We start from the raw sequence: 12,543 nt of genomic DNA on the forward strand, positions 1-12,543 counted from the left end.
AATATCTAATCTAAATTTACCCTCTTTCAGCTTGAAACAATTACCTATTGTTACGTGCCCTTGTAAAAAGCCCTTCTTCCAGCATTCCTGAAGCCCCTTCAAATATTGGAAGGCTGTTCTAAGTTCTCTCTGGAGCCTCCTGCAGGATGAACAACTCCAACTCTCTCAAGCTTATCTTCACAACAAAGGTGCTCCAGCCCTCTGATGATTTCCATGGCCCACCTTTTGACCTAATGTTTGAACAATATCTCCCAAGAAGAAAAGCAGTTTAACCACTATTAGTCTATCTAAATAAGACTGTTTACAGGTAAATCAGAAACTTGTATTTTGCTACATTGATCTTGTATGGCATGATTCTTAAATGCTGCTTCTCAGATTGCAATACATAAAATCCTTTTTCTCTCACCTCACTTGTCCAGAGAAGACTGGATATAGCATTTCATTTCAAGATCTTGCTACATTTGACTAGGTATAAGCTCTACCCCTAATGTGCAGATTATACAAAGCCAAGAATTGTTCACAGGTTACACCCTAACACCCTCCATTTACTAAGTCACAAAGATAGGAAGGAAGATTATAAATATTCTTAAAACAGGAAAGAAACAGAAAACAGTCTAGGAAGTTAACTTTTGCTGCAGAAATGTTTCCCATTCAAGCTAAAATTTTATACTATGCCTGACATTTTATTCATATCGCTTAATAGTTCTATTGAAAGGGAACAACAATTCATCTCCTCTTTAAGTTGCACATAACTATAGTACCTCAATGTCAAGATGGCTGTTTCCATGTTCATGATATGATTTTTTTCTTACATTAAGCAATAACCAACATACTTTGCTTTTCTCCCTTTTCCTAGGTATTTTAGTCCATTATCTATAAAGGAACTGTATGCTACAATGATAGAAGAGAGTTATATTGCAAACCTACTCCCTCTCCCCACATACATTTTTAGGAATTTTGATGTCAATTCCATGAGGTTGAACCCTCAGGGCTTAAAAAGATTAAATAGAAATAAAATGCTAAGCTAAAATTCTATAAAAATATATAGACATACACAAGAAAGAGTCAACCCTTACTTATTTTCTTAGCCTACGCTTATGGAACAAAGCCCACTAACTTTGCTTATGTTGCTGAAAATTATTTCTAGTATAAATGTATAGCACCTTTTCAAAGGAGATGGCAATTCATAGCTTTTAAGATGTGTTTTCATTCAAACTTTTAAACTGCTTGAGGAAATGCACTGATTGTTTCTGTAATGATTTATATTATCATTTGGTACACTTGTTAGCTTATTTTCATGACTGGATCATGTTACAGATATAAGGCATTTCTTTCCTTTAGGACTGCATATAGGTTTACAAATTTATGTATGATACACAGCTGTAAGTAAAATATGAGAAAACACTCTTAATTACTGCTGGCAGCATATCATTCACAGAAGGTGCAATGGAAAAGAATGGGTCTGGCTTGAACTTCCAGAGTCATTGTTCAGGTACATTAAATATGAGACAATATGGATGGTGAGAAATTAAAAAAATAAAATTAGACACTTCGCCACTTAGTTATTCACTGATTGCTTTCTACCATCATTCTACCATTTTTATTGATTTAGGTTCCAGTACACCCAACTGTAGTCTCTCTAGTCCTTCACTGCAGTCCTCCTGAGGACAGAACTTCTGCAAGCATGTTAGATAAGCACCTGGGAACACCTAAAAAGGCTGACTTTCCAAAACAATCAGAATTCATGAAGACTCATGGATGTGTCTCAAATCAAACACCCTCAGCTTGCTATACAGCTTTTCATCTCCTCATTTGTATACCTAAACTAAACTACTTAAACAGTAACAGTTCTCTTGTTCCAGAACTGCTTTCCTCATAAGGAAACTGAGACAGCTTCTACCTCCAACTTCAAAAAATCTGTTATATATAGTTAACCTCAATCGCACGTAGTAGGTAAAATCATAGCCCAATTGAAGTTTAACAGGTTTAAAAAACTGAAAGGATATGGAAATATTCAAGAAGTCCCTTGCAAATAAGTTATGGCTGATGTTTAAAGTTTAAATTCAAATTTAAACTCAATGGAGAACCCGCAGTCATCCTAAGATAATGGAATATTAAAATTTATTTCCAGATAAGTTGTAGTGGATAAGAAGCTAAATGTACTTTTAAACATGCCTGAAAGAATCAAGTATTTTAAAGAGTTGCTTTTGTTCAAGCACATCCTAGGACAGTAACTCTACTCCTTTTCCAGTGGAAGTATCCATTGAATTTATCAGAATACAGAATCAGGTTCCCTCAACTAAACTGATTTTAATTATACTTTCTATACTGGCTAAGTTTCAGTCACGTACACAATATAATTCCACAATGGAACAAGGAGAATTTATTTCCTAATGTCACCTATGCTCAGAAAGCTATCTATAAACAAGTAGCTTCTGAGCTGTAAGTAGTGCTACATCCTGGCTGATAACAACAGGGTAGATATCCCTCACTTCTTCGGGAAGCAGAGAACAAAACCTATGAATGATCTTTTTGGCTGACATCCTTGTTACCTGCAATGAGTACATTAGCTACTTTAAGACAGGTGGATGCACTGCACTCAAAAACAGTAGTAAGTATAACATTAAAACCTTTCCAACTGAAACAGTTTATCAGTAAGACAGAAAGAGAATAGAAAGGTGTAATATTCTGATTTTAATTTTATAGGAAGGTAGTTTTATTTCCGGCACCTGAAAAAAAAAAATAATCTGAAGTGTCAATACTCCTAAACAGAGGCTGACAGGTTCAATTAATTGTAGGCAATATATTCTATATAAAACACTGCACTAATTTTTATAATTTTATATCTATAAAAATATATATTATTATATATATAGAATGTATTTTATATACATAATAATTGAAAATTAGATATTTTGGTTTAGATTTACAGTAGTAAACTTATATTTTCCCTAAAATAGCTGAAATGATTTCTGATTTCATAACTGAAGTTTCTCTAATCTCCCTTCCCTGAGTTTTCTACAGAATCACATTCAACTTGCAATAGTTTATCTGTGCATCCTCTTTATACAGACTTTCATAGAGGAAAAGGGCACAAAATAAGCCCAGCTGTTGAGGAATAAAAATTCAAATTGTGAGATCAGAAATATCCTGCTCTAAAATACTTGACATTTGGTGTTAGAAAAGGACTAGATTCCAAGCCAAGTGGACTCATCTTTCAAATGAGTCCTATCTTTAAAAATGCAGTACCTTCCATTTAGTGTGATATATACAAAGGCTTATTTAAATCTGTTACTACATGACGACTAAGATATAACAAATTTATAAAAAGTATTATAGGTAATTAAAAAAAAAAAATCTAAAGGGTAAGAAGGTCCATAAAAAAAGATACCAGAAAATGTGTCAGTTTAAGTTCAGGAATTAGTTAATTTAATGAACTCGAGATGATCTAGATATTTGCAAGAGATGGGGGAAAAAAAAAAAAAAAAGAAAAGAAAAAAAGTTGAAATTATGATTACTTAAAAAGGTAAGAGACAAAGGTGCTGTTCAGAAACGTTAAAGAAAATCAGAGAATTATGCTGGGTCAAGATTTTTTTTGCAACAGCTTTGCTCACAGAAGGAAGAAAGACAAGCATCGGTCAGATGCCTGAAAGTGCTGTAGTGACTGTGAACTTACAGGAATTGATTGACTCTGGTATCAAGCTGGAGGAGTTGTAAGGCCCATAAAGGAAGGTTGCTGTATACTCATCTGCCATGGCGCTGTGAAAACTGGTTTGGCTGCTCAGGTTGTTGCCACTACTGCTGTTTCTGTTGTATAAGTTGTTGTTCAGTTCATGGTTATTTCTGTGAGGCACCTGCAAGCTGCCATTCAAGTGGCTGGAGATTTGGCTTACAGAAAAACCTGTCCTAGAGGACAATGATGTCATTTTGCTCTCATCATCATCTGAAGCAGAATACAGGTTCCCTAGAGAACTGGCTAGTCTGGAGTTTATGGAAGCGCTGAACGGAAAACACATGTGGGGAAGAAAATACACACAAGGTATGTACAGATTTATGCAAAAAAAATAACAGACAATTCAGAAGACATTAGGTGAAGAGCACAGATCATTCTGAATTAATTTGTATTTGCACCCAGGTTCATTTTCTATCTCTCAGATAATGAAAACCAGAATTCTTTGTCAGGAGTTCCCAAACTTTATTTATTGAATCACTACCGTGGCCAGCTTTCACCTCTGTCAAACCACATGCACATGCAGGAGATTGTGTTAAAAAGCCTAGGCAGTGGCTGATAGACGCTGAAGTAGTTTGTGGACATGTTACGGTTTAAGAACTCCTCTTCTGTTGCTTGAACTATATTACTTCTGTAACCAAGAAGTAATATGATAAATTTGTGAATAGAACTAGGGTGTCCTGAAATATCTGTTTAAGTTTGTTATTTTGCTCCAGTAAGTATTTATTCCCAGAAGTTATTAAAAATTCATCAATCATTCAAAAATTCATTTAACATACATATTTACATAGTACAATAATAGTATTGGAATTAAGTAGCAATAAATAAGAAACTAACACTCAGTATTCTTCTGAAATTAATATATAGACTTGTGGGAATACTTGCAAAACTTCAATAAACTCAGATGCCTAAAAACCAAAAAAACCTGTACTCTCATACCAGAACTACAGGTTTTGTTTGTTGTTTTAAAATCTGCAGGCACCTAAGCAGCAAATCCCTTCTTAAGTAAATTTAAGCCTTACACCCAAGAACAGCTTCATAGACTGCTTATATGCTGAAAACCATGGTATTATACAGTAAGTACTTGTACCAAAAATAAAAAGAAAAAAACCTTTTCATGTTAGAGCCTGAGGATGTGGGAATTCTGCTTATTCTTTCGGCAGATGTTGAATTAGCTGCCATCACTTTGGAGGCCTTCAGAGGCGACATGGATCCTTCTGTGCTACCTGATGTATTCAGTCTGAAAGGAGAAGCATGTTTTTTTAATTGAAATATACATCTCAGATATACAGCCTTTCAACACAAACTGGAGTCTTAAAAAGCAGGAATTCTCAAGTCTGAGTACTAAGTACTCGACAGCAAAAAAAACCCCAAAAACCAAAAACAACCAAACCAAAACCAAACCAAACAAACCAAAGAAACCCCCAAACAAAAAGCCCCCACACTTTGCCTGTTTTCAAGTATCTTTGAAAAATCTTCTCAAATATCCCACTCCTTGGTTTTCCCCTTCTGTATCATACTGTACAGTCATAAGTTACTTTTCACCTTGATGATCTGTGAAGGCTAAGTGTCCATTTATTGTCAAACTTAAAATTTGATTATAAATTTAAAATATTGTAAATTTGAGGAGTACCTTTTGTGCTTATAAAGCAAGTATGAGTAGAAAAAACAACACTAGATTCATGAGAGGAAAATCATTGCTTCCAAATGACCACAAGAACATTTTTATGAAGTTGCACAGAATGTACAGGTTTTTTCTAGGGTGGGACTACAAATGGACAAATTCTTCATATTTTGATAATGAGCTGTACATACGGTACACTGGACTAGTCAAAAGAGTTATTATAGCTGCCCATATTAATTTATTAAAAACTCATAAATGAATACCCTCACAGTAGTAGGAAATTCTCTCCATCCTTAGGCCAGGGGATATTATTGTGATGAACTCTTAAAGGATGAAAGATGTTGGGTACAAGCTACAAGGGTAAATAGACATCTCCAAGGTTACACATCTTGAGTGATCACACAAAATTGAAGATAATGTGTTCTTGTCATTATTAAAACTAATAATGACAAGATATTTTGTCTTACATGTTGTATTTAGGATGCAATGGGGTACAGGGTGTAATGGTTACAAAGCCAAAAGACTCAGTTCTTCCATTCTTATAACTCAAAGCTCTGTGGGGTGGGGAGGGGGGTGCGCATTGTCAGTATTGATTTTAGTACAGATTATAAGCAAAATAAACATCTATAAAATGAGAAGAAACTATTGGCTTTATCGTTTGAACAAAGCTTGTACCATGTATACATACGGTGTATACTTTGTATACAGCTTTGTATACAAAGTGTACAATGAGGACCCTGATTGAAAATATGAAAAGGTACTAAACCTCAGAATTTATGTGGTACATTATATATACAAAAGTACTGATTGTATCCACTACATAATACCTCTAGCTCATCTATCAAAGCACAAATGGCAATTGTGATACACAGGCAGTGTGCAGCCAACTTAGGCTTTTGAGAGAAGTATTTATTTTTACAGAAACAAAGTAGTTAGGAGTTAACCAGTCACCTTTCATTGCGTAATAGCACAGATATTAGAAAATGTGACTAAAAAAATGTATTTGCTAATTACTTATTAAGAAGGACTCAAGGTATCCTTGCCATTTCTCAGAAATCTGAAATTGTTAATCAGTTGATGTGACAAGTACAATTCAAACCAGTGAAAATTTAAAACCTGAGGAAAAATTAAGAACTAAAATTTTAAAGAGAATACCTGAAAGGTTGTGATTTTGACCTGGTGTGAAGTTTCATATCTTGCAGCCTAAAGAAACCAAAGCAGCAATCCTTATCAAAGGATAAAAAGCCTTTCTTGTCTCCCAAAGCATACTTGCATGTCTCACATTGGCTTGAAAGTATAATAGTAATAATAGTAATAATAGTAATAATAGTAATAATAGTAATAATAGTAATAATAGTAATAATAGTAATAATAGTAATAATAGTAATAATAGTAATAATAGTAATAATAGTAATAATAGTAATAATAGTAATAATAGTAATAATAGTAATAATAGTAATTCTTATCTCCTGCTAATAATTTTTAAATTTTTAATTTACCATTTTTAATGGTAAATTTTTTAATTTACCATTAATTTTTTAATTTACCATTAAAACACTCTTTACTTTTGTCTGTCTGCCTGTTTCAATCAAACAAGTAAATAATCACAGAAAGAAGAAATTAATAAACCTAATCTGCAACTAGTATATATACACTTAGAGAAACTTTCACCACAGAAGTTAGTACAACTACAACTACTGCTGTAACCATGGCTGTGTACTTGCAATAAAGATCTGATACCACAGACTACATTTAAAATTGCAAATTATCTCAGAATTACTTAATTACCTCAGAGCTCCAGTTGTAGCAGAACACGTCCGTCTCCGACTTTTTAAGGCATTAAGCTTATCACCTTGTGTCATGCCATTCTGACTTTCCACACCTGCTGTGTCACCAAAATCATTCTGGGAAACAAGAAGTATGCAAGCTAGAAATTATATTAAATCATATGGGGTGATGTATTTTCAAATACTGAACATCTCCTTCGTAAAGGTTATAATTCAAAAGGCTAATTTACTGTCTTCTGCACACATGTGGCAATATTCTGTTTGTACATAATTCCCATGGATTACAGGACATAAACAACTTAAAATCCTTAAAGAAAGACTTTAAATGTTGCAAAACTTTTAAGTTTAAGATGACCTATAGACTAAAACTTTTTTTTAAAAGCGGATATTTGTTGTAATTATAACCTAAAATATTTAGGTGCGAAGAAGCAGTCTAGCTGTAACAGAAGCCTAAAAAAACCCCAAACCAAAACAACCTAAAAATTATCTATATCTAGTTATTAAAAGACCAACTCCATTTCTGCTTGCATGAAATTTTTCCTACCAACTCTTACCTCCCTGTACTGAGCCAAGTCTTGCACTTTATTCATGCTGTCACTGATTGATATGTCATTCAAGCCACAAAGAACTCTGTTAATGTTTCCATCAAGTACTCCTTGCTTTTGCTTTGATCTGACCAGGTCTCCCTCCAGCCATAACATTGATTGCTTCCTTTAGAATACAAAACAAATCAGTTCATATAAACAGTTTTGCATGCACATAAAAAGCAATATGAAAACATGCTATTCTTACAGATTGGCAACATTTAAATCTTCTGTACATCTTTATCTGGAAAAAAAATATTTGAATGTCTATCACAAAAAAAAACAACAAAAAAACAAAAAACCAAAAACCCCAAAGCTCATATAACTTACAATGGTTAAAATCAACAACAAAAAAACCTCCAGAATCACCAGACGAGTCTGTAACCATCACAGAAATATCACAGGTACTAAAACTTTGTTTTACAAAAATCCTACTGGGAAAAGAAATTAACCAGCAGGTGTTTCCAATAGTAATATCAGGGTATTTGAAACACAAATTCATATAAAAGAATGCTTTTGTTTATATAATGTATAGAATAAATGATGATACAGCACTTTCCAACTTCTCATCAACACGAGTTTTGAGTACACAGATATTGTGCAGTAAAACTACAGCTGACTTGTACAGTAGAAATGGTCATAGTCATGTGAAGTTGAACAGGACTTGAGTTTCAGCTTTCAGAAACTGAAAGATTATATCCTTCAGACAAGTGTTTAAAAATAAATGACCAAATTGCTACACTGTGTATGGGCTAAGCAGGTTTTTTTTTTTATGAGACTCAATTGTTCCTCAATAAGGAAGTTTGCTGGGGAAGTTGTGCAAGTTTGATACAAGAACTAAGATTTTATTACGTATTATTGTAACACAGTTAAATTCTGATACTGAAGAAAAAAGAATGAGGAATTATATCACTTGAAACTTTTCTTTGCTTGAAAACAAAACTATTATAGCTAAGAGTCAAGTAGTGTCAGCCAAATGCCTAAACTTGCCCAATAACAAATGAAAAAGGCAAGCACTTCCAGAAGAATTTCACTACGGCCTAAGAAAATATCATGAGATGGAGAAAGTGGGAGTGGGGTAAGAGGGAGCATCCCTTAGTGCACTTAATGGAAGTAGTCTAGAAAACAAGCTTCAATTTAAACACCTTTGAAATGTTTCAAGATTAATTGTATTCAGAGTAACAAACTTACTTGATACATACTTGGGCTAGATGGTCTTTACAAAAACACTACTTTAAACTCCCTCATTAAACCCCAAGAACCTAAGACATGAGGCTTTGATATCTAAGATATGAGGCTATATACAGATCAAAGTTGCAAGATTTTACCTCTTAGTAAGAAGCAACTTTGCAGACCTGAGGGTAAGGTATTATTGGAATGATGCAACTGATTCTAGCTCCTTCTCTTTCAATCCCATTTTGACACTCCTGGTGACACTGCTTGAATTTTTCCTGATTGTTGAAACACATACCTAATGCCATTAGGACAACAGAAAATTCTTAATGAACAATACTACAGCTCTTGACTATGAATCACAGCTAGGAATAGGTAGGGATGAAAAAAAATATGAAGGATCTTGGCCTATCTATAAATGCAAACCAAGTATTTACATGCCACTCTTTTTCCTATTTTTCAAGCACTTACTAATCACACTACCTGCTACCATTCTCTCTTGGTTCTGCTCTCCTATGGAAATTATTTTTGAGTGCATCATCCACGCATCAGCATGGTGTGGAGAAGCTTAATCTGCCTTCAATGAGCACTTGTGGGTTGTGAAAGTTTGTGATTCAGAGTATTTTGAATAATGGTGGGCCATCTCTCAAATAATGGAGTCCTCATTCAGTTGCACTGGGAAACTGATAGGAATCATTGTTCATGCTCTATTTCTCTTATGAATTACAGTAGTACTCCTTCTTTCTCTCCAATAACTTATGGATTTTAAGATGCAAGATTAGTGCATGTTCTACAGTATTTACATGGTATATAGTAGTGCTCTTGCAGTCTCTTTTTTTCCAAAAAGAGACAAATTTGTGGTGGATTTTCTCAAAATGCTTTCTTATAACAGTGAAAATGCCTCCAACTAAGTATCATCATGGTATCAACTCAAAAATATCAGCATAACCATTATAATAGTAAATATGCAATGTAGAAACAACTATGAAATTCAGCTCAGTGTATACATCACTGAAACCAGTACAACTTTGTCATTATTACAACCTTGAATTACCCATGCAAAGTATCTGTACATGAAATGTTCTCAGACCTAGGTATACAGTCAATTTTGAGAAGAAGCTGTATGAACACCATATATTTGTTTTACTTATTACTATTAGCTCCAAATAAGAAATGCTTCATACATTATGCTACGAATCTGACAGAGATGATAAGCTGCCCACCATGTACTTATTTAATCTTTAGTGACAAGAAAGAAAAAATTATATTACCAACTATATTACAAGATTAATTTAAATTGTCATCCTAGGCTATATATAAAGTCTGTGATTCACTCATTCATCATGGCTTGGCTTTGCTAATGCAGATTTCAGAAGGGCTCTCCCCATGCTTGCTGCAAGCGTACTGATGGCTGAAAAGGCCAATGTGGGGCAGGCAGTGCGGCTGCAAAAGGCAGAGCAGAAAGTGTCCTGTGAGGGGACAGCCAAGGCACAGCTCTTTCTGTGCTGTCTTTTCTCCTCCAGACTGATCCTACATGTGTTCTCAAAGGAGGCAGCAGTGTTATGGATGGTGTCTCCATGTCTCCTGATTGGAGGCCAGAGTGGAGCACTGATGCCAGTCAGCATGGCCAAAGCTGAGGGATTGTTTCAGGGAGTCCTTGTATCTCCTCTCTGGGGCTCCTCTGTTGCGGCAGCCGGTGGCAAGTTCACCATAGAGCACAATCTTAGGAAGGTTGTGATCCTCCATCCTGGAGATGTGCCCTGCCCAGCACAGCTGTGTCCTCAGTAGCATGGCCTCAATGTGCTGACCCCTGCCTGTTCAAGGACAGGAACATTGGTCACGTAGTCAGTCCCGTGGATGTTATGGATTGTACAGAGGCAGCACTGGTGGAAGCGTTCGAGGAGTTGCAGGTGGTTGCAGTAGATGACCCATGATTCAGACCCATATAAGAGTAGACAGTACGATGGTTCTGTAGACACTCATCTTTGTACATTTCTTCAGGTATTTATTGCTCCAGACTTTTAAATGAAGTCTTCCAAATGCTCTGTATGCCTTTGCTAATCAGTTGTCTTTCTCCTTGTCGATCTTGGCGTCTGAGGAAATAATGCATCCCAGATAGCTGAACTGCTGGACTGACTTAAGCTCTGCTTCACCTAGGGTGATGTGGGGATGATGGAAGTCTTTCTGTGGTGCAGGCTGGTAAAGAATTTCAGTCTTCTTCAAGTTGACTCCCAGCCCAAAAAGATCTGCAGCTTCTACAAAGCAGGATGTTATGAGTTGCAGAGCTGCTCCTGTGTGAGCAATGAAGACGGCATCGCCAGCAAAAAGCAACTCTGGGACATGATGATTTAGGGTCTTGCTGTGGGCCTTCAGTCCCCTTAGGTTGAATAAGGCTCCCACTGGTACCATATCAGATGTAAATGCCATTTTCTTCATCGAGGTCTGCCATGGCCCTTTGGAGCATCATGCTGAAGAAGATTGTGAACAGAGTGGGTGCGAGAACGCAGCCTTGTTTCACACCATTGAGTATTGGGAAGGAATCAGAGAGTGCATTGCCATATCTGACTGGCCCTGCTGACCCTCATGTAGCAGGATGATCATTTTGAGGAACTTGGGGGTCCATCCTAATCATTCCGAGATTTGCCACAGGCCCTTTCTACTCACAGTGTCCAAAGCTTCAGAGAGATCAATGAATGTCCCAAAAACCTTTGTTCTACCAGGGCCCAGAAAGCTTGGATGGTGACAGCAAAGTCCTCAGGATGTAGGTTTAGTTGGAGTATCCTCCTCTTAGTTGGATGGCCTTACAGGGCTAAACGAGCTCCATCTGCCTGGGTTTGGAGTTAGAGTTGTCCTTCTCCTAGGATGGTTGCCTCATGGCTACTGAGCCCATCCTGCCCATGGACACACTTTGTCTGACCCTTCAGTCTGGCATGGGAGACCCTACTGGAGGCACATGGCACCGCCAGCATAGCTCTCAACCTCACAAGGGCACACTGGCTCCTCCCCTGTGACAAGGGGGTGCCTGGGGAGGGAAAGTCTGTGGTAATGCTGTAATAAAACCTTACTGCTGGTTTCATCTTTTGGTTCACATTTGGATCTCACACTTCAAACACATTTAACTCCTAAATCTCCCAGAACACAAACATACAGGGTCTTAAGACCCTCTGCTCCCTAAAGTAACAAAATTCATAGCACTCCAGAGAAAATGATTGCTACTGAGCTTGATTTAAATCTCAAACTAACTTATCTTAAATATACTGCAACCAGCAGTAATATGCTACCTCAGCATAGAGGAAGTAGATTCTATCAATAGTGCAAGATTGATAAGGATGCAGAGAAGCAGTTGATTATTAGTATCAAAGAAGGTATACATACTCTTCCAAGAAGTGTTGCTGGGGTCCTATAATAGATCCTGGTCGACATATTCTTATCCAAGCAATGGCTTCAGCATGTGTGAACTTGTAGTGCTTCATTATGTAACAGGCAATTAGAGTTCCTGTTCTCCCCAGGCCAGCTACAGAAACAAAAATATCAAAATTCACATACAAAGTTATGACAAAGTCTAATTAAGTATCTCTTTTATAATTTAATTGCATTTTAATGCTGTAAATGTGAGAGAAAATATATCATAATTATAAATAGTTA

At 36.1% G+C, this 12,543-nt stretch overlaps 1 protein-coding gene across 6 annotated transcripts in view; it reads right to left on the bottom strand.

Annotated features, from left to right (window-relative positions):
- Positions 1–12,543, bottom strand: part of CDC14A (cell division cycle 14A) — a 58,217-nt gene that overhangs the window by 6,227 nt on the left and 39,447 nt on the right. For 4 of the 6 annotated variants that reach the window (XM_071750938.1, XM_071750939.1, XM_071750936.1 and 1 more), the window contains exons 10-15: positions 12,274–12,412; positions 7,696–7,852; positions 7,143–7,258; positions 6,510–6,557; positions 4,842–4,970; positions 3,677–3,999 (exon numbers count right to left, since the gene is read on the bottom strand). In XM_071750938.1, the coding sequence (XP_071607039.1) occupies positions 3,677–3,999; positions 4,842–4,970; positions 6,510–6,557; positions 7,143–7,258; positions 7,696–7,852; positions 12,274–12,412 (912 nt within the window). Of the gene's footprint in view, positions 1–3,676; positions 4,000–4,171; positions 4,362–4,841; positions 4,971–6,509; positions 6,558–7,142; positions 7,259–7,695; positions 7,853–12,273; positions 12,413–12,543 lie in introns of those variants that run through there. The other 2 variants (XM_071750937.1, XM_071750940.1) reach the window with 2 other exon arrangements.

The sequence above is a fragment of the Heliangelus exortis genome, chromosome 8 (assembly GCF_036169615.1).
Source record: "Heliangelus exortis chromosome 8, bHelExo1.hap1, whole genome shotgun sequence".
Taxonomy (NCBI): domain Eukaryota; kingdom Metazoa; phylum Chordata; class Aves; order Apodiformes; family Trochilidae; genus Heliangelus; species Heliangelus exortis.